The following is a 27,561-nucleotide window of genomic DNA, read 5'->3' as shown; positions in this document are numbered from 1 at the left end:
TAAGCATTGCCTGTGATTGGCTAGCAACCAGTTCAGGGTGTCCCCCGCCTACTGCCCGAAGCCAGCTGGGATAGGCTCCAGCACCCCCTGCGACCCTTGTGAGAGCCAGCGTTTAAGAAAATGGATGGATATATGCATTGTTGTAATGTAGAAAAGCATAATATTTTGTTCTTGTTTTTGTATGAGCTAATTTTTTACAATATTGTGACCTTTTTTATATATCGCCAACCTCCCCACAATATCGTGATAATTATCCTATCATGAGCTTCATATCGTGATAATATCGTATCGTGATTTTTGTATATCGTTACATCCCTACAAATCACTATACCAAGCCTCATAAATTCATTTTTTTGAAAACATATCGGAGTGCAACCTGTCTGCGGCTAAAGCTTCCGCGTCAACCTACGGTAAGGTTAATATAATTGAATTTAAAGTATCTCTCGCCGTATACTGGCCAATGGCAGAACCCAGTATTTTTTTTTTTAAGCTTTAAATCCATCTATGTTGTGTTATGTCAGATAGCTCGCACTAAGCTAACCTGAGAGGGTTAATCTCTCCGCTCCAGCGTCTAAATTTGAAACCTCCCTTCATGCTAGGACATCAGCAAAGTCAAGACAAATGTGTTGATACACATCCTACACAGCAAAATCACCAGTATTAGATTAACACTGAGAAGTGTTAAATCTAACACTAGAAAAGTGTTTATATGTGTCCACACCAATGAGTTTCAAAGTGTTACTTTTTTACACTTAACCAGTGTTGCTCCAACACTGTATAGTGTTAGAAATCTATACTGGTAAACACGTAGTAGTGTTGAAAGTACTCTACACTAGTGTTAGTGTTAAAAATTACATTAACACCCTCACTCTGGTAAAAGGTACTTCATTTATATGGCACTTTTCCTCCTTACAAAGGCCCACACCAGATTTAATCGAACACTGGAAATTTAACACTAAAAGAATTGTTGTGTAGATTGGCTTTACACTGTATTGACTGATTGCTTAGGGGTTTAATATAGTGCTCATCAGCATTATAATCTAGTGCTCATTCCCATACACATGCAAGCATGATGCTATGTAAACCCCACATTACTCCACATGCGTTACCATTTTTAACATTCTTGCTACACTAATAAACATGACAATATGTTGTTCATCATGCTCACTGGAATCTTGAAATTCTGATTCCCCATTCAGCTGCATCTGAGTTTGAGTTACTACAGATTCATGCAGAGCCTCATCCTTAATATAAACATACATACATAAATACACACATGCGCGCACGCACACAGTTTTTTGTTGTTGTTAAATCCATGTACCTGGTGACACCGCGTGACCTTGTGGCGACACAATGACTACTCTGACGTTCCCTTCTCCTCCTCTTCCACCCTCACACTGTGCGAGTCTGTGCGTTGTCACTGTCAGTCATTTTTGCTAAGTTGACTGGCCGTGTAGCAGCCGAGACGTGGCCGCATACTTGAATAATGAGTTGCGATTCTACATCAAATTCAAATCTGCTCATTTCTGCACCTTTTCCCTTTCAAAGTTATGCAAATAAACTGCATAGATGTCAACTTTAAACTCTAGACTCATTTTGACATGTATGTAACAATGGAAATAAAATTGATAGTCCTCTTTAAATTTTAAACATTGCTTTAATGTGATTAAATAATTGTTAAATATTGTGTGGAACCACCCAGAGCTGTTGCTCAGGTTTTGTCGTTGGTATTTATTTTATTTTATTTTTTTATTTTTTTGCAGCAAGGCCCTCTTTATACAAGTTTTATGGTACATATTTGCGATACGTTTTACTTAGAAACATAATATTTTTAAACAGACCAGAAAGAAAGGAAAGTTTGGAAAAATACAAATAAAGCAGAGTTGCTCTGATGTGAATTTCTTGTTTATTTCTTTCACAGTTTTTTTCAGTAAATGTTACTGCTGGAGAGTAGACAATGGCATGTTAAACTGATAAAAACCTGATGCTGCTGCCTGAGGAATGTGCTGCACAAAACAACACAACCACTGCTGGCACAAATATCTGTCTATTCTATTGAATAGAATGCACGACATCTCATGTTGCCGGATATTAGAAATCAAATTGGGTTTCTGCAATGCGTGTTATTTATTAAACTGAGGCTCAACGTTACATATGTCTCTGTTGTTGAATTTTTGCTATAGTTCTTTTAAAAACATTCACAGTCGTCGTTCACTATGTCAATAATGTGATATAGTTTGTACTTTTGTTCATACACTGTATATTATGCAGCAATTAACAGCCTGGTTTGTGTCTTTCCTGTCCATAGGTATGACATCTGTATCCAAAAAAACAAGCCCTGTGAAACTTTAGGTAACAACAAGCTGGTTTAAAATGTGGACTGTTGTAATTGAAACATGTTTCCACGTCTCAACGCTCTCAGTTGCATAACTTGGACAGTTGGTGGACTGATCTTCTGTTTTGTTACGTATTATGACGACTCTCCAAGGAGTGTGTAATTGAACGTGTGTCTTTGTTGTGCAGGTCTTGCTCCTGTTGGAGGAATGTGTGAGCCGGAGAGGAGCTGCAGCATCAATGAGGACATTGGCCTGGGAACGGCTTTCACAATTGCCCATGAAATTGGACATACGTGAGTAAAACGCTCACATGCATACTGAAAAACAAAGACAGAAAATGGGACTGAAATATAAACACTACTAGTTTTTGCAGAGGTTGTCATTTAATAATGTATTTATAACTGTTTGTGATTGACTGGCTATGAGTGCTGGGTGGACCCTGCCTCTTCCCTGAAGTCAGCTGGGATAGACTCCAGTTACCCGAGCATTATTATATTTTCAAGTCAAAAATTTGCTCGTGCTTTTTGATAGTTCGGACCAGGCTATTTCGAAATAAACTGCCACCCACGGTTTATTATTGTATTTGTGGAACATGAATTAAGCAGCAGTATCGAAATCCACCCCTATTTATCCATCTCAGGGGGTGGCCTTAAAAAAAATAAATAGTAATATTTACTTGAAAAAAACTAGTAAAGTTTTTTTTTTTCACTCAGAAATTCTAAGTAAATTTTAGAAGGAGTTTTGAGTACATTTGACCAATTTATTTAAAAAAACAAAAACAAAAAAACGCTACTCAAGCGTTGATGAATGAACCCACAACCTTCAGGTTGGGAGACAGCCACTCTACCACCTGAGCCATGCCGCTCCTGCTGTGTGTTAGTATAGTGATGGTGTCAGGCAGGTTCCTTGTACCTCCAAGAGACACTTTAGGTCATTTTGGACATACCAGCAATGCAGTATACTGAGTGGCATGACTCAGGTGGTAGAATGGCTGTCTCACAAACTGAATGTCAAGTTTGTTCCTCAATGCTTGAGTAACTTTTTTTTTTTTTATTATTATTATTAAATAAAGTGGTACAATGTACTCAAAACTCACCTTGTAAAATGTATTTGAATTTCTGAGTGAAAAAACACAATTTCTTTTTCAAGTAAATATTTATTTTTTATTTTATTTTTTATTTTTTTGCAGTGAATTTTGAGACTTGCCGCTGACTGAAAATGATATTACAGTTGCCCAGGGCTCAGGTAACGACCAATCATGACTCAGCTTGTAAACGTCACATGACCAAACTCAGAAAATAGGTGAGCCGTGATTGGTCATTGGTTGAGGTGAGCAACTGTGATGTAATTTTCAGTTGGGGTATATCGAACATCTTATTGTCAAGAATTTCTTTTACTTGACTTCCCTTTCGCTACTTGTTAGGTTGTGCACTGCAGTCATACATAATGATGTCCTAACACACACACGCACGCACGCACGAAGCACCCTGATCATCTTACAGCAGTGGACAGTAATCAAAACATATTGTGCTGCGTTTTGAACCGCAGCTCTTCCTCACTCACTTTATTCAGTATGCTTGGTTTGGAGCAGAATCTGCAAACAGTTACTTTGCAAACCTCAAATGTAAATGTCAAAAGCAATCATTTATAAAAGCCACTACTGTACATATAAAATAGGGAGCTATCATTATCTATCATTGCTTTTTTCAAAAACCTTAAGGTTTGGAATGAACCATGACGGTATTGGTAATGCGTGTGGGCCCCGTACCCAGGAGACGGCCAAACTGATGGCCGACCACATCACCATGAAGACGAACCCGTTCATCTGGTCGGCCTGCAGCAGGGATTACATCACCAGCTTTCTGGAGTGAGTCAGCCTCTTAGATATCAAGAACACCACAAATATGTGGATCAAATCACTAGATGTCTATTAAACATTTTATGGTCAGAAAACGATGCACATTACAGTATGCACTGCTATAGTAACTACAGTACACTTACAGACATATGAAACATCCAGTTCTTATTTGCTCGTATGGCTTTTTTTTTTTTTGCAAGATATATTCCATTTTACTGTTTGAGAAACTCATATTTTTGTGTTTTTGGTGTATTGCAGCTCAGGTATGGGATCCTGTCTGAACAACGTGCCCCTAAAGCAGGAGTTTGTGTACCCCACCACAGCCCCGGGTCAGGCGTACGACGCAGACGAACAGTGCCGCTTCCAGTATGGAGTCAGGTCACGACAATGTAAATATGCAGTGAGTATTCTAGGCAGATTTTTTTTTTTTTTTCTATTTCTGTTCCAAACACGTATTTCACTTATATAAGTGGCTGATTCATGCTGGTTAATGCAAAATGTCACATAGCTAGAAAATCTGCGTTGGATTTTAGTTTGATTGCAATTAGTATATATGAGCCTTGCAAGGTTATTTTAGTTCATTAAAACTAACGAAAAAACAAAAACTACAATTCAAAAAAACAATTTCTTTAACGAAATAAAATAAAAATGAAAATGCTTTTACAAAAACGAAAACAAACAAAATTTTATGTATTTACTATAATTATTGCTAAAATGTTCTTGGTTTTAGTCTTTGGTAATTAATTTAATGCATGAGCCTTTGGGGATGATTTTAAATGTGATTTTATTTTGATATTAACTGGAATAAGGACTTTTGAAAGTGACACACAGAAGTGACGCCATCTGGCAGCAGCCCATAGAAAAGCACCTTCAGATGACGTCGCTCCCATGGTGTTTTTTTAAATATTGTGCACAAGTAATACACATAAAAAAAACTAAAAGTAATACTGAAACTAACTAACTAACAGAACCACCCTGAAAACTAATAAAAACTAACTAAAATGAAAAATTCCAAAACTATAATAACCCTGGATCCTTGTCATGACATTTAATACAATTAGACTTAATAAGAATATGTGACACTGGACATGTTTCTATTTAGTAACTTCACAACTCTTTGATTTTTGCTGCAGGAGGTCTGCAGCGAGCTATGGTGCATGAGCAAGAGCAACCGATGCATCACCAGTAGCATTCCTGCTGCAGAGGGAACCATCTGCCAGACCAACACCATTGAGAAAGGAGTAAAGAATATATATAATAAACAATAAAAGGATTATAGTTCCACCTATGAATTTGAGCCTTTTGACAATGTTATGTCTTACAGTGGTGCTACAAAAGGATCTGCGTGGCATATGGGACACGTCCAGAGGGTGTGGATGGAGGTTGGGGCCTATGGTCACCGTGGGAAGAGTGCAGCAGGACCTGTGGAGGTGGCGTCTCCTCCTCTATGCGATATTGCGACAGCCCGAGGTACACGTCAGCTTTGTCATGAACTCATTCACTCCGAGCCATTTTCACAGAAGCAACCCCCTTCGCTCCTGGGTGTTTTACTGGATTTTGACAGATTTTGCAAGGCCCACAGAATATTGTCTTCTATTGCTATAAGAACATGGAACCTACCAAAAGAAAGATTCGAGTCTCTTCTTTCATCAGGAAAAAAACATATATTTGTATCTGTTTTTGTTTTGCAGCAATTAGCATTAGACTATAGCTGAGTTCATCATTATTCACAAACTTGTTTAAAACACTGGGGAAAAGAGCTTGTTGCAACATGGCCCTGGTTGATCTCGTAATCTGCTGCCACCTGCTGGTCATTTCTTGTAATAACTACCATTGCTTTGAGCAACCTCTTCAGGTCAGAGGCTGCTTCAAAGCCTTCTGTATTCTTTAGCATTAAAAAAAAACAAAAAACGTATAACATATGTTTTTGGGACCAGGCCAGTATGTAAAATAGAACGTTTTTGGGAGCAAAAGAGTTAACTAGCAATTGAGTCTTAAACTATAATATACCTGTATAATTTATAAAGATGACTAGATTCAGCTGCCCGTATTTTTAACTCATTCACTGCCTTTGACAAGTATACTTGTCAATTGTATTTTTTAGAGCGGGGATAAATGGGGGCTAATCTGACGATGCTCCACAGTAAATGTCAAACTTGGAAACAACTTTACTGATGCCCAACCACCGGTAGATGACAACATTGCCCCATTTTATACGAAATAAACACAGTTTCAGAGTCCATGGGAGAAATGGCTGTATTTTGGCAAACCTACATTTTTCTACTGTCAATTATAAAAGAACGGGACGGGACAAAATGTAGGGAGTCTATTCTGTCATTTGGGAGATTCGGTTTATATATAATTATTGAACGAAATATCACATGGGTATTGAAAATTTTTAAATTTTCTAAAATGGCTGGCAGTGAATGATTAAGTAATTCAGCCATACAATGCATCTGTGGCCTCATGGTCTTTGATGACTGGGAAATTAAAAATGATGTCATGAAAACAGGCAGCATAGAGATGAGAAGATGTTGACATGTAAAGTGTTAAATTGTACTCAGATGTTTCTCTCTGTGCTTGTTGGAAGGCCAACCATTGGTGGAAAGTACTGTTTGGGGGAGAGAAAGCGCTACAGGTCCTGTAATATTGACGTGAGTCCCGTTGTCATCATCACTAATTTGGTCAACATTGAAGGATTCAGAACATGAACTTTGTTTGTGTGTCGAACAGGACTGCCCTGTTGGCTCGCGGGACTTTCGGGAGATGCAGTGTTCTAACTTTGATAGTGTTCCTTTTCGAGGGAAATTCTACATGTGGAAGCCGTACAGAGGAGGTGAGTGAGTGTGTTTTATTAGTCAAAATAGTGAATCATACATTTAGTCATATTAGTTATAAAGCTAAGTACGTGAAGTGTTTCCATCTATTCTACTTCTACGAATTGTGTGACCCTAGTGACCATAAATGGTATCCATCCATCCATTTTCTTAACCGCTTGCTCCTCACAAGGGTCGCGGGGGTGCTGGAGCCTATCCCAGCTGGTTTCGGGCAGTAGGCGGGGTACAGCCTGAACTGGATGCCAGCCAAACACAGCATAAATGGTATCAAAAATGGAATTGAAAAAAAAAAGCGTAGAGCATTCCACATGACAGGTGTGACTCCCATACTGCGGTTTCCTCTACAGTGGTCCATCACTACTTTGCGGTTCACTTATTGTGGATTCACTTTGTCGCAGATTTTTATTTGCATCCATTTGTGCTGCTATTTTTGTCCTTTTTTGTAATATTTACGTAAATAAAAACAGCTCTTTCTGTCATTCAACACAATCTAATACATTTTCAAACAAAATGTAGAATGTTTGGTCAAACGTGCACCACGATAAGTTTAAAAAAAAAAAAAGTTGATGTTTTTCGTCTTTTAATTCTTTTTAGCAAGTCAGTGTCCCATCACTGGTGAACTATTTTTAGAACACACCCCAGTGACTCGTACACTGTGTCTCGTTCCTCTGCCCACCCTCCTCCTTGCACGTACACTGTAGAAGTAGAAAACAAGTTAATTGACCTTCCCGTGGCATGCCCCTCCCCGCCCACATTGTGCACCAAGTACGTAACTACGACATTGTTCAGGCAAGATTAGCGAAACTGAACGGCGCTCTAATACAAAAGTTGTCAGATCTTCCTTGTGATTTCTTGGCCAGGCGCCGATATTTCTCTTCGAAGCAAGCAAAGGGGGCTTTAAATTTTTTAGTGAAGGGTATCTTCACTCCCCTCACCAATGCAATTTTTCCCAAAAACAAAAGGAAATACGCATCGTTATTTGTTGCTGCAGATGTTAGGAAAAGTCCGACTCGCCTCACTCACTTCGACCGATTGTCGGCAAAACCGAAGTTTTTGGACATTATTCCCGTCAAGCAATGTAAGAATGAATTGATATGACCTCATAGTTTCAATGTTTTGTTAACGTTTATTGTAAATAGTCAACAAACGTGTGGACGGTTAGTTACCCGGAGCTATCAAAAACAAGGGGGAACAATACCTTCGTGCAGCTGCAGACGTAGTAGTTTCTGGTCATTTTGGAGGGAATCGACTGGTCATGTGTGTGGGCCTCGACAAAGATAGATCCAGCGCCGACATTTTTTGTAGTTGTTTGAGGGTTTATGGAAGGCAATAATCCGGACAGTGTCTCTCTCGTGTCTCTCTTGTGTCTCCCTTACACAAGGCCTGACTACATCCTACCGTCCGTAGGATGCCCGTTAGTCGATCAGAATAACGGCTACCACTCTTACACAAACCGTGATTACAGTGTTTAACTATTTTACTGTTTTTTTTTTATTGGTTTTGAGCCAACAAGCAATGCGCTGCACATCTGTTAAAAAAAAAAAAAAAAGTCAGGTTGATTTCCATTTGGGCAGTTCTAGCACCCTCTAGTGGCTAGTTTATTAATGCAATTTAATTTTCATTAGGGATGTTTGGACCTTTTATGTTTAAAATCTATGCTAATTGTCAGATGTAAGAGAACCTAATTTGCTGTGAAGCGATCAATGTGTGCTTGTATTAGCAAGTAAGTGCCTCAATATTGTCATTAGAGATTGTAGGTAGTTTATATGCATTGCTGTTATGTACAAAAGCACAACATTGTTCTTTTTTTATTTTTATTTTAGTATGAGCTCTCTTTTTTACAATATTGTGATCTTTTTTAAATATCGCAAACGCCCCCACAATATCGTGATAATTATCGTATCGTGACCTTCATATCGTGATATCGTATCGCGACGTTTGGATACCGTTACATCCCTAACAAATACCAGTACAAGTATTCACTTTTTGAGTAGTCACTGATAGCGATACCAAGTACTGATACCACTAGTATTTTTGATACATCAAATTTCCCCTCCAAAAAACAATTACAGAAGATTTTAAAGAAGACCTAGACTGAATATCTTAATGTTACATTTGTCCTTAAAATTACATGAATTTTATGACAATTTTCTATCCTTCTATTTTCTAGTTCCTGATGCTGATTTTGGTCGCCGATACCTTGATAATGCCTGTATCGGCCTCAGTACTGATGCCTGGTATCGGTATTCGACATTCCTACTTTTTCATATTAAAGCTCAAAACCTTTACCACTTTTGCTTCACTCATGTATCCATGAAGTTTTCACTCATAGAGTCAAGTCAAGTCATCTAAATCTGCCTACGAAATCAAATTTACATACAAATATGTCTATACTTTATACTTTCTTTGGCACATTTTTTTTTAAATGTCTCTTTCATCTTCATTTTGTATAAAAACATCCCTTCAAGGATAAATATGCAGCATAAGTGTTGATTTCTGACGGAGGACCGTGCATGCACGCCTGCCTTTGAAAGACAAATAAGAGAGTACCTGCAGATGCTGCAGCATATACAAAGACCCCTATAACCCACAATGCCTTGCTCTCTTGCACTCAATGTGACAGTTAAATCGTTTTGACTACAAAACTGCCTTTAATCTTGGCCTCCACTAGCGTAATGACTCACGGAGATAAGTGGCAAGCCAATTGCAACTTCAGACAGCTGATCCTGCAATGTAAATCTGTTGCAGCTGTTCAAATAGGCCCAGCGTGTTCAGGTCAGATCGCACTGCACTGTCATTGTCAGGCCTGGCTCGCTCCTCGGGATCACATTTCTCTCACTCATTTTCTTTCCTTGCTCCTCTTCCTGAACCTCTCTCTTGGTGTCGTTCACGATTATGCAATCACTCGCTCTCAGCGCAGAAACAGCCGTCACCTCTCAGCCCAGACAGCCAAGGACAGCTCATTGAATAAGGCCGTCGCAGAGAAAGCTCTATTATAGAACAATTATCCTTCACTTTTAACCCCCATACACCACGGGACGGCCTGCAAGTTGTAATGCACGCACAGCTGCGAGCGGTGATTGCCCTGCCAAAGCTAGGCACTCTGGGAATTGCAGTTTTCCACGGTCTGACCACTTTATCATTTTTGAAACCCGCCAGTACATACTGTACCTCCTTCAACACTGCCAACACAAACAAACCCAGCATAGACGGATGTCAAGGGCCACTCAGAGAAACTGCTGCTGAGCAGCATCAATGAAAAAATATACGACACCATTCGACTGGAAAGTGCTTTTTAAATGGTGTGTGCAAAATTGTGTGAGTCATTGCAGGAAAATACTGTATAAATAAATTCAGAGGGTGAAGAGTGAGGTTACTAGCATGAATTTAATTTATATAGATTATTGTCCACCGTCTGTTGTCACTTGTGCAAATACTGAACACAAAAGGGGTTTTATTCACATAACGTCAGCTAATTGTAATTATGTGTCGCTGGGATTTGGGGACAACAGAGTCAGACATCCAAAGTCAAATGGCTCTCAAGTTATTCAATTCGTAGGTGCAATCAAACTTTCAACTTCCATCCATCCATCCATTTTCTTGACCGCTTATTCCTCACAAGGGTCACGGGGGGTGCTGGAGCCTATCTCAGATGTGTCTGGGCAGTAGGCGGGCTACACCATGGACTGGTTGCCAGCCAATCGCAGGGCACACAGACACGAACAACCAACCACACTCACAAGCACACTTAGGGACAATTCAGAGCGCCCAATTAACCTGCCATGCATGTCTTTGGAATGTGGGAGGAGACCGGAGTACCCGGAGAAGACCCAAACAGGCACAGGGAGAACATGCAAACTCTACCCAGGAAGGCCGGAGACTGGACTCGAACCAGAGTCCTCAGAATTGGGAGGCAGACGTGCTAACCAGTCCCCCACCGTGCCGCCCAACTTTCGACATAAATATCCCAAAGTTCAACTTGATCAGGCATGACCTTATGCAAGTCGTCAGAATATCCTGCAAGGTCACACATGGAAATCCTGTGTGACTTTGGCCATAGAACAAGAAAGGCACTCACATTACATCTTTTAAATCGAAAAATGAGGATAAGCGGTTTGGAAAATGGATGGATGGATTTGCCGGTTCAAGGGGTTTTTGTTTCACCTCTTAGCCCTCACAAGCCGTCCGAGAAACATGAAAAATAACAATGGAGACAGAATGGGAAACCTGACGGTTTGCTAGTTAGCGCCCCAAGTTCCTTAGATGTAAAAAAGAGACAGGAGGAATCGGGGGTGCTCCACATAGCAACACAATAACGACTAGGATACAACAAATAGAACATATGAACATTGGGAGGAAGCTGAAGTACCCAGAGAATATCCACACAAGCACAGCGCTAAAATGGCAACAGGCTATTCGAAATCAGAACCTCAGAAACTCTGGGGGGCATGTGTCCACCGGTACTGTGCTAGATTATAGCACTTACTTCCATATTGGCTTTACAATGAATCAAGGTTTTGAACAGATGAATTGGCTCATTGCATTGCTGTGTCTCGTAGACAGTGTTGAATGAATCAGCTTTCCCAAGTACTTAAAAGTCGATGTTGTGTGTGTAGGTGGGGTGAAAACATGCTCTCTGAACTGCCTGGCAGAGGGATACAACTTCTACACCGAGCGTGCGCCAGCGGTGGTGGACGGCACACCATGCAGAGACGACTCTCTGGATGTATGTGTAAACGGCGAGTGTAAGGTGAGCGACATTTGTAAGATCGACAGCTATTAAATGTGAGCAGACTGCGATGGACGTATTTGAAGTCTTTGCACTTTGGAAGGCTGCCACAGCTGATGATCGGAATCAACAGCTGCTCCATTTAAAAATATAACCTTGGCGGGAAACTAAAGTTTCCTTTATTATTGACCTATTTATGGGTCCATTAATAATCAAGTGAAAGCAAAATATTTAGCTAGTGTTTATTGAACTGACACCAGACTAATAGTCTGACGAGTTTTATATATTGATGTTGATTGCACTGTGCTTGGTTTTATAAATGACCATTAATGACCAAAAGGGCAATATTAATTATTCACGATATGAAAACTGCACATATGTGTAAAAGCCCAGGTTGATTTCCATTTGTGCAGGTCCAGCACCCTCTGGTGGTTACTTTATTAGTGCAGTTCAGTTTTAATTAGGCATGTTTTGGCCACCTACATTTAAGATCCACGCTAATGGACAGATGAAGGGGAACAGAACACATTTGAGTTTCTCCACAAATTGACCCGATCACAATTTGTGCATTAGCAAGTAAGTGCTTTAATATTAAGTGTTATTAATTAGTGAGTGTAGATCGTCTAGGTGCATTGAGGTTAATGTTACCTATACTATATTAACTAAATGGATCATTATGACCTCAGCTAATCAGCAATGCATATATGAGACATTTAAAATAAAATGACTGGCCAAGCCTATTTCTTTGTCACTGCTATGTACTGTACAAAAAAAATAGTATTGAGCTTTTATTTAAAAACAAAAACAAAAAAAACAACACATTGTATGTGCTTTTTTTTTTTGTATACATGTATCGCCTACCTACCCATAATAATGTGATACTTACAGTACCGTAACGTTCGTATCTTGATATTGCATCATAACGTTTGAGTATTGCTACATCCCATCCAATTTACACAGTAAATTCTGTAGAGTAAATGTTATTCTAACCAGAGTCTTTTTGGTCCACTCAAATTTAACTTGGAAGACAGTGAAATATTCAGAGTAAATTTTACTCAAAGTACATTTTTAGTGTGTACAAGACAATTTGCTTATCCCATGAAGAAAAAAAACTATTAAAGGGATACTTGAGTCATTGAACAATTTTCAGTAGTGAAAAGTTCAGATTTTGTCCAGAATTAATTTGATAACTTCATTATTTTTCATGTACAATTAATAAATTAAAAATAGTTTTTTCCTCTTGCTGTTGACTGATGATGACATCACCTGTTCAGAGGAAGTAGGTAACGACCAATCATGGCTCACCTGTTTTCTGGGGTTGGTTAGCAAACTAAGTCATGATTGGTCATTACCTACTTCCTCAGCACATGTGTCATCATCAGTCGACAGCAAGTAGAAACATTACTTTTTAAAAGGTATTAATTGTACATGAAAAATAATGAAGTTACCACATTAATTATAGACAAAATATTAACTTTTTACTGCTGAAAATGTCTCAATGAGTCAAGTATCCCTTTAAAGTTTTTTCACTCAGAAATTCTAAGTACATTTTGCAAGTAGAAATTTTTAACTAAATGTTACTAGTTTATAAAAAATTTAAAAAAAGAAGATTCCAGCTGACGAGCAATGTACTCACACACAGGACCTGCATGGCTCAGGTAGTAGATTGGCTATCTCCCAATTAGAAGTTGTGTGTTTGTTCCTCAACCCTTGAGTGACTTGTTTTTTAAACTCTCTTCCCAGTGTGAATTTTACTCTGTTTTGAGTGGGACCAAATAGACTCTGTTTAGAGTAAAATTTACAGAATTAATGCTATTGCTTATGTAAGTTGATGTCAACTCAAACTGTCCAGTGGTGTACATTCGACTGGTGTATAGATCAAGAACAGTTTTTGACTGTTACCCTTCTATGATTGAGTGAAGTGGTGGGCAGTTTTCCAGTGCGTTATACAAGGACACATGCTGCCTTCATGTGGTATCATAATTATAGTAAATACCACATGTCAAGTAGGAAACTGCACAATACGACCAAAACTGTTAAATGGCTGATTTATTTTTTATTTTTTTTATCTTTATGTGTGGGGTCTGACAAAGATGAAAAACATTTTGAAGTTTTGAAAAATCCTTATGTGTGTGCCAGGCATAAGGAAGACTGCAGTCCCTGCACTCACCCAACAAGAGGATTTTGTTTATGTGCATCCTTCTTGTTCTCTCCAACCTCCTCCCTCCCCTCTCCTCTGTTTTCCCCTGTACTCTGTGACCTTGCAGTTCAGCTGTGAGTCAGTCCACTCTGCATGCTGGCTTTTCATTCACTTCCATTCCTATTATCGCCTTCTTTCTCCTATTCTACACCTCTTTTGTTCTCTCTTTTCCCTCCTGTAGCACACCATCATTCTGCCCTTTATGAGACGAGAAAGAGGTTTCGCTCACGTTTTTTTTTTTTTTTTGTCTTGTGTTAACGCACATGGGTTTTCTCGGGACAACACAGAGGAATATTTGTCTCTTTTGTAATGACATGCTGACTGTAGTTCCAAAGTTGGAGTCTGACAAGGCAGAAATAGAAGAAGGGGCGGGTGTAGGGAGGGAAAATAACCCAGGAACAGATGGTCCAGTTAAACACAACATGCCGTTACAGACAAAAGGCATGTCCTTTCCAGACCCAACTGAAAAAGACATGAAGCTGATTTGTTGCTGACTTCATTCAGTGTAAAATACACTGTACGGAATAAATCAAGACACTTTAAAATATGGGAATGAATTTTAACAAAATATAATGTAACAAAATATTTATTAGTTAAGTCAACAATTGTGCCTTTATAATGATAATGAGAACACTGCAGAGAGCACATATCCACTATCCCAGACTCTAGCATGGCAAGGTCACCTGAGCAATCATTTTGTAGGACTTTTATGGATCTTCCAGATGTTTGAAATGTATACACCGCATTAGCAAAACCCAAATTCAATTACATTAAATGGTAAAATGACAATTATGTAATGTCTTGGCAAGCAGTGTCTGCATGTTTGCCAGTTGCGACCTACTGTGAAAGTTTGCGTATTCACTTCCATCATTGTTAAGCCACTTGATAACACACACTCTTTGTAACTAAGGGATAATGCAGTCTTTAATTCTGGATCTGGTGTTAAACCATAGTCTAATCAATCGAAATTAATGATAAGCAAATGTCACTTGGACTAATAATGAAAAGAGCAGTTGTTACTATCGAGGAGTTTGAGGAAGACCACCTGTTTCGGTCATCATGAAGAATATTGGTATCGACACCCTTGACTTTAGCATAATGTATGCCTAGGATCAGAAAACACATCTGGATGTGTCATCTGAGCTCTTTGTGTTGTGGAAAAAGGTCTGGAAGACATTAGAGGTAATCCCTCGGTCTGGTCCCTGACACCTCTCCGCTCACCGACTGCGCCCCCTCACCCGTGACCTCGAGTGACCCCACGGCTCATTCTCTCGTCTCTTCTCGCAGCACGTCGGCTGCGATCGCATTCTCAGCTCAGAAGTTCGTGAGGACCGCTGTCGGGTCTGCGGGGGTGACGGCAGCAGCTGCGAATCCGTGGAGGGAGTCTTCAATGACTCCCTGTCTGAAGGAGGTGAAACAATTACAACAAACAGCACATATAGTTGAAGATGTACAAACACGGGAAAACAACTTTAATAATGATAATAATGAAAAAAAGTTCATTAAAGGACATCCAAGATCCAAATGGATCACTTCAGTCATTATCATCCATCCTTGCAGACTTTTGGTACACCGTGTGTGGACTCCACTGATGTGTTTTCATGATATGCAATTGCGAGTAATGCAGTTCTGAATCAGCAGCCACTTGTATGGCTGTGTCAATAATGTGAAATGTGCTTGAAAACAAAAACAGCTGTGTTCAAACGTTACTTGGCATGTTATTCCCAAATTTCTCACTTAAGAAGTTGCGTAATTGGTTATCCTCTTAAAATAAGAAAAAAAAACAACTTGCCTTCTGTTAGTCATTTCATACAAACCATTGTGCAAGCCATTATTTGAGACTGAGTATTTTTTGTTTTCTTAATATTAGCTGTAATGTCTTATTAAGAAAAAGTTAGGTGATTTTTACTTATGAGTTACATTTTATAATGCCATTTTTTTTCAAAATTATTTTAATTATTTTTCATTCACCCACCCCAACCACCCCCAGAAACGAGCATTGTTTTTACTTTCTTAAAAATCTTTTTTTTTTAATTAATTAATTTATTTATTTTTTGCAGTGTGATACTGGAGGAAAAATGAGCTTAGTAAATATAACTTGAATCTCGAACAGTACTTGAACTGCTGATGGGTTTTACAAGAAAAAGGCCTGCTATAAGAGCTATAATGCTTTCATATTTGTATATTTTCAATTTATCTTATTCATTTGACTAATTAGGAAAAATCTTAAAATAGGAAAATTCAATTCATGAGGTCATTTTAAAATGTAAAAAAATGTTTGTTTTCAGCCTCACATTACTTAAAACTGTCTGTTAACAGTATCACTAAATGTCAAAACTGCTTTATCAAATAAGATCATTAAGTAATATGTATATTAAAATAAGTAGCATGATCTTGTCAATTATTTTTTTTAAGAAAAAATAACTTGTCCGAGCAAAATAAGCTAATTTAGGTTAAATTTAAGTAATTGTGTCTTACTTACAATTTCAGTTTTTGCGGTGCACATGACTTTTTTTTTTTCTTCCTTCCCACCAATTAAACCTATCACATTAAGCCAATCCATGGAGATTTGACTTATCTGTCAGTCACATTTGTAGCATTAATAACCAGTAAAATCCCCCAATCATGTCAATAGCAAGTTTGATTTCTCTAAACTGTAGTCTTAAGTCAGGTCTGTGTGTGAGACAACAATGGCTTCAACTGTGAATGAGCCAAACTATTATAAAATAGAAAAAAATAATAGCATGTCTCCAGAGATTCATCCATCTTAGTGAAGTGTTTTACTGTAGAAGGCTTGAAATATTGTTTGTAAGAAGTCTCTTTACATCCAACAATTCCACGCCTGTGTTCGGCGGTGGCGAGTTGCTCAAGATTTACAGCTTCTTCGCTCCAAGTCCACCACATAGACCAACTGATTCCATCCACTTCTGCTGTCATTGTGCCTGTCAGCCAAAACCCTCAGACCATGTCCTTCTAATCTTCCACGCCTTCATCCAGACACTTACAACTTTGCCTTTCTCACCTCTCAGATCTCCATAAAGAGATTTCCTGCCAAGCCTCTCCTTCACTTTTGTGGTGGAAGCACTGGAAGGAATTATTGTATGCCTCCATTTTCATTCCTTCATCCTCAAGTAAGGCTGAAGTTATTTTCAAGGCTGCAGTGGCCAGCTTGCTGGCAGCGTACACGCGAAGGTGACGCCAGTAAAAATGAAAGGGACAGGAAAACAGATTGAGGGAATCGAGCGAAGAGGCAGTTTATTGGCATTTAGTGTCCAAAGGGCGGCTGCCCGGGAATGTAGTCGGAATCTGAAGCTTCTGCTCGGTCCATCGGCATCCCACAGAGTTAAATACTACTCATGCGTCACATCTCCCGTTGCTCAGAGAACAGTGAGCGCTCCTTGCTTTTGTTTTTACCAGCTTTGACGGGATGTGCGTGAGCACATGTGGGTGCTTGACTATTTGGATCTCTGTCTCTTGGCAGACAAAGACGTACCAGTGGTTAGCACAATTTATAGACAGTAATGCTGACTGGTTTTGCAGGTGTTGTGGTCCATTGTTTGGATTTATTTATAAATTTCCCTGTGCGTTTATCTCTCAGGTTATGAAGAGGTCATCCGAATCCCAAAAGGTTCGGTCTTCATCCACATACAAGAGCTCAACATTTCTCTAAATAACATTGGTAAGATGCTTATGTACTTTTTACAAGTTATTGGGCTACAAGTAGTTTAAAATCACGTTTTCTAAAGTAAACTCTGGATTTACTTTGTGCTATTTTGGCAAATGTATTGGGACACTAGCCATGACACCCACAGGTAGCGAATGTGTAAAGAAAATGGAATTGGTCTCTCCTTTGCATCTATAATAGCTAATCCCTAACCTGGCAATAGCCAGATTGGATATTACATATTCATCTGGTACCGCTCCACAGTAATTTCGTCGGGAAAAGGCGGGACATTCTGTACAATAGGATAGGGGGGGAGAGCACAAATTTGGGGGGCGGTACAAGATGTATTCTCCGGAGTTCGTCAACTCACAAATACCGCGAAAATTCATCTTGTGAGAGCAAGGTTAGCTAATACCGGCCCAAAAATCTACAAGATGTGTATTCTAGTAATCTAGTTGATCCGAAAGGTGTTTGATGGGTCAGGATTCTGTGTAACCAAACTCCAAGTATGTCGTTTCTGACCTTGCTTTGTGTACTTGGACACGTCATGATGGCAGAGAAAGTGGCTATCCAAGAATTGTTAACGCAAAATGAAAAGGGTACACTTTTATAGAGTATTTTGATAAAGTATTAGCCAAGTATTGATTGATGAATTAATCAATCATGAGGTGTGCCTCCATATATTTGTCTATATAGCTTTGTCATGTACAGCAGTGGTCCCAACAAAAAATGTATGGGTCCCTGATAGAAAAAATTTGGAGACTGATATATATGATTAGATTTTCTTCGCTTCTCTGTTGCAGTGCTAAAGAGTAAAAGTGATCAATTCTTCCTCAATGGCAAACTGGCCACTGACACGCCACACAGGTTTGATGTTGCTGGAACGACTTTCCACTACAGGCGACCCACTGACGGGCCAGAAACACTTGAGGCTCTGGGGCCAACAAATATCAGCCTTGTTGTCATGGTAAAAAGAACATCTGTTAACTCGATATTTGTTTGACGTACTGTATGCATATAAGATGACAAAGGGGGATGTTATTTTAAATCTGTGTGCAGGTCATGGTCCAGGAGGAGAACCTTGGAATTCACTACCGTTTTAATCCGCCTGTCAACCGGGAACCACTGATTGGTTTTGCCTGGTACCACACCTCCTGGTCACACTGCTCTGCTCTCTGTGCTGGAGGTAGACACACACCTAATAACAAGCTGATATCTAACAGGCTTAAGGCTAAAGATGCTTGTTGGAAAATGATTCACTTAATGAAGCATCTTTGTTTTGATTCACTTTAGTTCATTATTTATGTTTTAATATTGTTCTTGACTGATGTTCGAAGACCCAGTATTAAGCAGTCAAATGGCCTCTGAAAGTGTGCATCATTTGCGGACATTGCAGTATTACGTCATCAGCATGCATATTGGTAAATGGTACTTCATGGTGCTTTTTCTACCTTACAAGTAGGGATGTAACAATAACGGCAATATTGTGATATCATGATATTAAAACTGCCACAATATATAATTGTCGTCATGTCACGATATTAAAAGCAGCACCTGTTAAAAAGTCTGGTCGATTTCCATTTGTGCAGTTTTAGCACCCTCTGGTGGCTAGTTTTTTAGTGCAGTTTAATTTTCACAAGGCATGTTTTTGCCCTTGTTTAAAATCCTGCAGATGGTCAAATGAAGAAAAGAAGAAAATAAATTAGAATATTACATGAAAAACAATCAAAATTATTTTTGATAGGAGAGATTGGCCTCTGTAAAGTATATTTTTTTTATAGGAGAGATTGGCGTCTGTAAAGTATTTTTTTCTATATTTGAATTGAATCTGTATAATACTATATACTGTACAGTATTAGTTCAAGCTACTCAATGTAGCAATTTTCCCCAAAATATCTTTCCGTTACCATTTTTATTTGACTATTTATGCCTCAAACATATCCTAATTATCAAATCTGAACTGTTCACAATGGGTAGTCCTGCAAGCCCCTGAGGAATAGTTTTCAGACTGGGTTCAGGTTTGAATTTCATCTGTATGTGAATGGAGTCATGCAGTTTCATTTTGTGGCCACATGTGGCACTAGCGATTTAAAAAAAAAAAAAAAAAAAAAAAAAATAAAAATAATCAATTTCCTGCATTGCATGGGGAAATAAATGAACTTTTATACAAATGTGTCTAGTTGATGTCTAATTTATTGAGATTGCACAATTATCGTTATTGTTATGTAACATTTAAATAACATAAGTCCAAGAAGTGACCCTTGTGGGACACCAAATGGGATTTACCAGTGGGGGGGGGAATGCTTTTGTATAGCTATTGTTGATGTTGTAGCTAGAATTATTTGGCAGGAACACATCGGTTGTGGGAAAAACAACAGAAGGAAAACAATGTACACATAATAATTTCCAAAAGAACGCAGGGAAACTTGTATCCTTGTCTTTGAGGACAAGAGGGCGCTCAGCCCTATAAACTAATTTAATAATATGAGGTGGAAAATAAATCACACCTTCCTGCTATTGTGAAAGTGGCATTTCAAACTGCATACATACTCATGCTGAATGTTTCTACAAATTTGTGTTGCCTCTGCCTTTAGGTGAGCAAATCCAGCAGGTGGTGTGTCGGAAGCTATCGGATCACGCCGTTGTTTACAACCACTTCTGTGAAAAGAAGCACAAACCCAAAGAGAGGCGAAGAATCTGCAATACTGAGCCATGTTCCCCAACGTGAGTGTTGGGGCTTTTAAAAAAAAAAAAAAAAAAAAAAAATGTTACACATGCTGTATTGTACGGTTGTGTCAGCACAGTGTGGATTTAAATAAGCGTTGTTGTCTCGGCTAGCTGGTGGACAGGAGTGTGGTCGGAGTGCAGTCACAGCTGCAACAGCGGACTGAGGACACGTCAGGTTTTATGCAAAAGGAGGATCTCTGCGTCGGAGGAGAAGGTCCTGGATGATTCCGCCTGCCCCCGCTCTCGCCCCTCGTTCACTGAACCCTGCAACAACCACAGCTGCCCTCCTGAATGGATGGCCCTGAACTGGTCAGAGGTAGGCAGAAGGATTTGCTCCTGGAACTGGAAAATTCCCCACTTTGCTGAGTTTGAGTCAACTCATAAAATCTTAGGGGCATATTCACTAAGAATGCGCTGCGTCAGGTAATAGCGCGAAATATTGCACCACAACTGCACCCGCAGTCTGCGCCCAGTTACCCACCTATTCACTAAGGATATTGCTCTAATCATATACCGGCGCAAACACGCCCACAAAACTGACAGTTTAGAGAAAATTTGCACCTGATTTACCACACATGGCAATGGATTTGCGCCAAGAACATTGTTGTTATGGTAACAGTTGCGAGAAAGATGACATTATCAGAAAGCGAGGTTGGACCGAGAGTAAGCGTTTAGAGCTGGCGTTAGTGAATTAGACGCTGCTTATCAATGAGTCTCATTTGCATTGGGGTGGGCATATTTTGCATCAAATGTATGCAAATTACCTCCTTTACATGCGCGCAAATAACACCGGCGCACCGTGACGCAATCTGTTCGGCAGAGCACTTAATGACGGATTTCCCCATCTAATTGCTCCATTTTTGCCGGTTAGCGCGGTGCAAAGGTGACGCAAACCTTTAGTAAATAGGCCCCAAAGTTTTAGTAATTTGCAACATCCATCCATCCATTTTCTTGATTCCTCACAAGGGTCGCGGGGGGGTGCTGGCCCCTATCTCAGCTGGCTCTGGGCAGTAGGCGGGTGACACCCTGGACTGGTTGCCAGCCAATCACAGTAATTTGCAACATGTTTTTTTTTTTTTTTTTTTTTTTTTTTTTTTTTAATGGAGTAACTCTATTACGTTTGCATCAACAAACTCACAATAACACAAGGCTGAGTTTGCCTTCTTTCATTCTTATCTGCAAATGGACTTGTTTAGCCTCTTATTAGCTCTTTGGTGTTCACCACCGTGTAAACGTACCCTCAAATGATGCTTGCTTTCTGTTCGTATACTGTTTAGAATGTCTGTTACATTTATTCACTTTGTTTCCGTCTCCTGCGTTATAACTACACCATGACAGGAAAGCAGACTACCAACTGCAATCATTAAACAAAGCTTCATAGTTGCACAATTTTTAACTGCCGTTTGACGTGGTGTAGCTTTGCTCTGACGTCTTTTGCAAGAAAACTAAGGCGCACGCAAGAGAAATAACTATATCCAGCTGATTTACTGAAACTGAGCGGGCTTTAGACCGTATTTTTTTGTACAGCTGCTGCCCTCTTTTGAGTGGACAAAGCTTTTGTGTTGCTTGTGACCGCAGTGAACCCCAAGCTCTTTTTTTTTTTTTTTTCCCTCTTCACTCTCCCTTTATCCTCATGTGCTCCGCCTGCAGTGTACACCCAGCTGTGGTCCTGGCTACAGACACCGAGTGGTTTTGTGCAAGAGCGGGGAGAGTGGAGACACGCTGCCAGACGCCAAGTGCCCCAAGCATGGCAGACCCACCTCTAGAGTGCGCTGTAACCTGAAGCGATGCCCTTCGCCGCAGTGGGTGGTGGGCCCTTGGGGAGAGGTAAGCCTGTCACCACCTGCAGTGTAGGCCAAGCAATCTTAAAGACACTAAAAACCTCTCACATACACTAGAAAAAAAACAGTCACACTTACCAAAAAAAAGTCTCATAATCAGCAAAAAAACTCTCATATACACTACAAAAATCAGTCAACCAAAAACCTCTCACCCACCAAAACAGCTCACATTCACAAAAGAAATAGTCACGCCCAAAAAATAACTCACAGCCACCAAATGTCTTACATATACCAAAAGAAACTCTTTACTCACACTAAAATCCTCACATACACCAAAAAGATCAGTCACACTTACGTAAAAAACGTCTGTCACCAAAAACTTCTCACATGCCCCCCAAAAAAGCACTCACATTCACCAAAACATCTCACACCACCAAAAACTTCATACATAGACAAAAACATTTAATCACACTCACAAAAAACCCTCTGAAACCCACCAAAAACCTCTGAGAAAAAACATCAGTCACAAAAAAAATCAATAAAACTCATGTATACATATACCAAAAGAAACTCTACTCACACTAAAATCCTCACACCAAAAAGATCAGTCACACTTACCTAAAAAAAGTTGTCACCAATAACTTCTCACATGCCCCCCAAAGAAGCACTCACAAAAAAACCTCAGAAACCCACCAAAAACTTCTCAGACCAAAACATCAGTCACACCAAAAAAACAAAACAGTAAAACTCATGTATACATACACCAAAAGAAATTCTCACTCACAAAAAGTTGTCACATATACCAAAAAAAATCTGTCACTCACCAAAAAAACAAAAAAAAAACTCCCATACACAAAGACAAACACCTCTTCACACTCACAAAAAACCTTTCACATGGACCAAAAAAAAAAAAAAAAAACCTACAGTCACATACATCAAAAAAATAAATAAATAAATCTCACGGTCACCAAAGAAGTCTCATATTTACCAAAAGAAAAAACAAAACAAAAAAAAACTACCGTGCAGCAAAAAAACTCACACATACACCCACAAAAAGTATCAAAAAAGTTCTCCCGGTCATCAAAAGTTATTTACTAAAAACAAAAATCCTCACACAGGAAGAGAAAAAGCTATGTGCGAGAATCAAAAATTGTGTGCTCAAAAGAAAGCTCAACACTTTCAACGGAAACTGTCTCAGATCGCAAATGCTGATTTGCTTTGTCCTCCATCGATCTGTTACAACTGACAACACACAGAAAACGTGTTTTGTGTGTGGGTGAATGTGAGAGGTTTCTTAGAGATTTTTCATGTGAGTGAGAGATTTTTTGGTATAAATGAGGTTTTTTTGTGTGTGAGTGAGAGTGTTCTATATTTTTTTGTGATTGTGTGTTTTATTGTTTTGAGAAGTTTTTTGGGTAATAGACTGATTTTTTTTGTGTGTGTGTGTATGTGAGATGTTAAATGTTATTTTTGGCCTATTCAACACCTCAAAAACATGTGCAACTTACCTATACTTCATATTTCAGAAAGCGGTGTTCCTGTGAGCAGTAATTAGCACACGTGTATGTTTTTGTCTCGCAGTGTTCTGCCAAGTGTGGACTGGGTCAGGAGATGCGATCCGTGCAGTGTCTGACCCACACCCGCATGCCATCCAACGAATGTCTGGAACATCTGAGACCAGCCTCCATGCAACAGTGCAAGAGCAAATGTGACCTCATTATGCCCATCAGTACAGACAATCCTGAAGGTTAGTGGTCAAAGTGTAGTAAGCTAAGCCCTTTAAAGCTTGCTGTTTACAGAGTAAGCACCAAGATTCAGCAGCACAAATGTTTTACTTGTAGTTTACACAAGTATCAGCCAGAACCTTTGTGGGATTTTTAGACGGCCAATCGTCATTGCACTTGTGAAGGATAAGTGATTGCTTTGAATTCATTTGGACAGAATGGTTATTGATAAAGGCTACTTTTGTCACTATCCCATGATGGTCTCAGAGAACGTGGGCATGCGTTTAGTCCGCAGAGGCAGTGCGGGTGGGTCCGCATCTTATGATTTCAAAGAGTGCAAACAGCTCGTTTTCTCAGGTTGGGAGGGGCTGTTGCTTGGAGAGCAGAATGACCTTGAATTTCTCAGAGAGGGAAAAATGGAGGAAAACACCAATTCGGTGAGGTTTTTGGTGATGAATTAGCATTTTAACATGGCTAAAAGCTCCAAAAAGTAGATTTTTCACGTTGCTAGCATTAGTGAATTAGCATGTTACCCTGCCTGTTGCTAAATGCTAATGTTATCTACAGTTAAATGAAAGAACACTTACTATAGCCTACCTTTTGATTGCCTTAGCAGCTGAAGGGTTGCTACGAATATTGATGTCATCAATTTGTACCGTACAGACATGAGTAGATTTTCAAAGATTCCACTGAGTAGGATGACAAAGTAAATGAGCTAGTTTTATATTTGTGTATTGACTATGTCCCGGAGTTGAGTTTCAGAGATTTGGTGCCTTGCTTATGGTTACCTTGACAGTCGTAAGGATGCAGACTCATCTCTCCAATAGTTACTCAATATTCAGGATTACAAGTGACAAATAAGTGGTGTCATCATTCTAAAACTATTTTATGTGTCTCCCTTGCAGAGTGCAAAGACGTGAACACTGTGGCCTACTGCCCCCTAGTGCTCAGGTTCAAGTTCTGCAGCCGGCCTTATTTTAGACAGATGTGCTGCAAGACATGCCAGGGACACTGATCTGGACCGGTGAACCTCACAACACAACACACACACACTCACAAAATGAGCCTTGTGGCAGCAACCGGAAGGAGCTCATAGTTGGGATGCTGCCAAACACCCAGTTGGTGCCTTAACAGTTGAGAGCAGCCAGAGTCCATAGGAGGGCAGAGTTCTACATTCCAACTGGCGGGACGGCTGCTGAAACCTTGTTGTAATATTTTTGGTGCTACTTCTGCAGCCGCTCCTTGGCTACAGGACAGGTTTCGCTCTTCACTATGGAGGTCATATTTTTGCTCAGATAAAAATATCCACTTTGTAAAGAAAAGGAACCTCCATGAAAAGGAATATCGTATATTATAGAAGTTTTTTGTCTAAGTTACCAGATAGTTGCTACTTGACTGGTGTTTTTTTTTTTTTTTTTGCTATTAGTCTGTTGTGTATAGCCTACCTAAGTATTCATCAAGTCATTTGAGCAGAATTTGATTTGCACAAATTGTCAAAAGTCACCAGACATGTACAGTATAAAGTACAATTGTATTTGTTTTGACATCTTCTGACAACCATTCATCTTGCCCTCGACGTATTTTGTATTTGTTCGTTCTATCAGCTCTCTAAAATCGCATCATGCTGCACAGGACAAGAAAGCCACGTTTGTAGCATTAGCAGCTAACATTTTACGGGACGCAATTTTGGGTTGTGTTTGGCAGCTTTGAATGAAATCGACAAAAGAAAGCTGTGCTGAGAGAGACTCCCTATTTTTGTCACATGAAACTCCTTGCTCGACACTCTAAGTAACTTTAAATATAAGCGGAAATTGAGTGTCGGGGTAAGCGCGCCACCGTGACTCATTGTCTAATTATACACTGTCTCCTCTGAGGGTTAGCCACATGATTAATGATCATCATTCAAACTGGTGAGAAGATTTCTTCCGTACATCATGGAAATGTACTTAAAATGTACATTTTACAGACAAAAAGTCTCGAGATACACAAACGTCATTGGACGAGATCTCTTAGTTGTATATTAAATATGCATCTTTAGCAATTACTTCCAGAGTGTCCCAATGCTTTTTGTCCATATAGTCTCATATTGCAATTTGCTCACACGCACACACTTCTTCGGTGTTATTCTGGGTTTATTGACTTCAATTGTATTTACGGAAATGCTGCTAAGAGATTCCCGATCATCTCTGACGGCTTCACTCAGTTGTGTATGCATCGGCTGTCACCTTCAGATTGCAGCTCTGCATTCATCTTCCTTTTTCTTTATTGTGGTGCTTTCTTTCGGAAGGGTGCTATTGTTTGTGTCCAAGTTATCATTTCCTCCAGTTTAATCATATGTTCACAAATCATTCCCCATCCTAGCAGAAGATACATGAAGGGCCAGTTTGACATGAACAAATGTGTCTGATTCTTTGCTTCTTAGAATCCCCAATCTGCCTTGTGTATTGTTTTAAAAAGAAAATATTAAAGTGATTAAACATGGTACATTGTTGAATGAAAATGAGCTATTTGTGCTACAATTTGTTACATTATTAAATGTAATTATTTATAAATACGTGTCTTCACTTTAAAACGTGCATTAGTAGAATATTATGTTCACACACAAAGAGAATAAGAATATTTTTATCACTTGAATTATACATCCATATGCATGTGATTGAAGTTTGTGCCCTTAAAAACAATCTGATGAGATCCATAAACAAATTTTGATTTGAGGCCTTTATCGTGCCCCTGTGTATCAAGTAAGTGTTACAATTTTTACGAAGGATTTTCATCTTAACATCAGTGGCGGAGCTACACAGTGGCCTGGGGGGGCCATGGCCACCCCACATCTATAGGGAAAATTAGGATCCCTTTCATGCTATTTTTTTCATATTGATGCAGTATCCTGAGATGCCATGATACTCACATTTTATTTTATTAACTACATATTCATACAACAAATTTGGGCAACACTTTATAACTATCTGTCATAACTAGTTAATAAATCATGAATAAACTTTTTTTTTTTTTTTTTTACTAACAGTAAAAAAACAGTATTCCTCAGAACTAACTGAGGAATAGTTGCAACATAATAATGTTCCAATAACATCTATAAACTATTAATTGATACTAAAGTCAGTAGTAATTTTACTAATAGCTGGTTTATGATCTAGTACTCATTTTGTATGTATAGTTATAAATTATTAACTATAACTCATTTCCCAATAGTTTATTAATGATTATTAACTATCCGTTAACATACCGTTAACAAACAACACATCATTAATGATTCATTAACAATTTACTAATGATCTATTAACTATATATTTATTACAAAGTGTGCTCTGAATGCAAACGCTAAAATAATCTCTCCTCAGAGAAGAACATTTCAACATCAATCAAAATCATTACTTTCACTCCATCGCAAACAAATAACATGGCTGAGAAGTCATTGTTTACCATACGTTCATGGCTTGATGTAATAAAAGGGCACACATCTATCAATCTTGCCCAACACATTCATAATTACAAGCAGGAACAAACCAAAGTAAAAATCAACATTTAGAATTTTGAAGAATGAAGAGAATTTTGTGTCATTGTGCTTTATAGATATCATTTAAATAAATGGGTAATTATTCGCCCATGTAAAACGGCTCTGATTGGATGTTAGCTAACAAATGCTAACATCCCGTCACTGCCACACAGTCTCCTTCTCTGATCACC

The 27,561-nt window shown here is 39.1% G+C and overlaps 1 protein-coding gene across 1 annotated transcript in view; it reads left to right on the top strand.

Annotated features, from left to right (window-relative positions):
* Positions 1-26,408, top strand: part of adamts10 (ADAM metallopeptidase with thrombospondin type 1 motif, 10) — a 52,284-nt gene extending 25,876 nt beyond the window's left edge. The window contains exons 9-26 of the mRNA XM_077535017.1: positions 2,309-2,352; positions 2,524-2,629; positions 4,057-4,203; positions 4,453-4,594; positions 5,328-5,435; positions 5,519-5,664; positions 6,785-6,848; positions 6,928-7,030; positions 11,648-11,781; positions 15,248-15,371; positions 17,559-17,639; positions 18,428-18,591; positions 18,684-18,810; positions 20,219-20,348; positions 20,463-20,667; positions 22,002-22,178; positions 23,714-23,879; positions 24,762-26,408. Of these exons, the coding sequence (XP_077391143.1) occupies positions 2,309-2,352; positions 2,524-2,629; positions 4,057-4,203; positions 4,453-4,594; positions 5,328-5,435; positions 5,519-5,664; positions 6,785-6,848; positions 6,928-7,030; positions 11,648-11,781; positions 15,248-15,371; positions 17,559-17,639; positions 18,428-18,591; positions 18,684-18,810; positions 20,219-20,348; positions 20,463-20,667; positions 22,002-22,178; positions 23,714-23,879; positions 24,762-24,871 (2,278 nt within the window). The 3' untranslated portion in view covers positions 24,872-26,408. The remainder of the gene's footprint in view (positions 1-2,308; positions 2,353-2,523; positions 2,630-4,056; positions 4,204-4,452; positions 4,595-5,327; positions 5,436-5,518; positions 5,665-6,784; positions 6,849-6,927; positions 7,031-11,647; positions 11,782-15,247; positions 15,372-17,558; positions 17,640-18,427; positions 18,592-18,683; positions 18,811-20,218; positions 20,349-20,462; positions 20,668-22,001; positions 22,179-23,713; positions 23,880-24,761) is intronic.
* Positions 26,409-27,561: the final 1,153 nt, after the last annotated feature.

The sequence above is a fragment of the Festucalex cinctus genome, chromosome 10 (assembly GCF_051991245.1).
Source record: "Festucalex cinctus isolate MCC-2025b chromosome 10, RoL_Fcin_1.0, whole genome shotgun sequence".
Classification (NCBI taxonomy): domain Eukaryota; kingdom Metazoa; phylum Chordata; class Actinopteri; order Syngnathiformes; family Syngnathidae; genus Festucalex; species Festucalex cinctus.
Note: the sequence above shows the minus strand (reverse complement) of the source record. Positions and strands in the feature narration are given on the sequence as shown.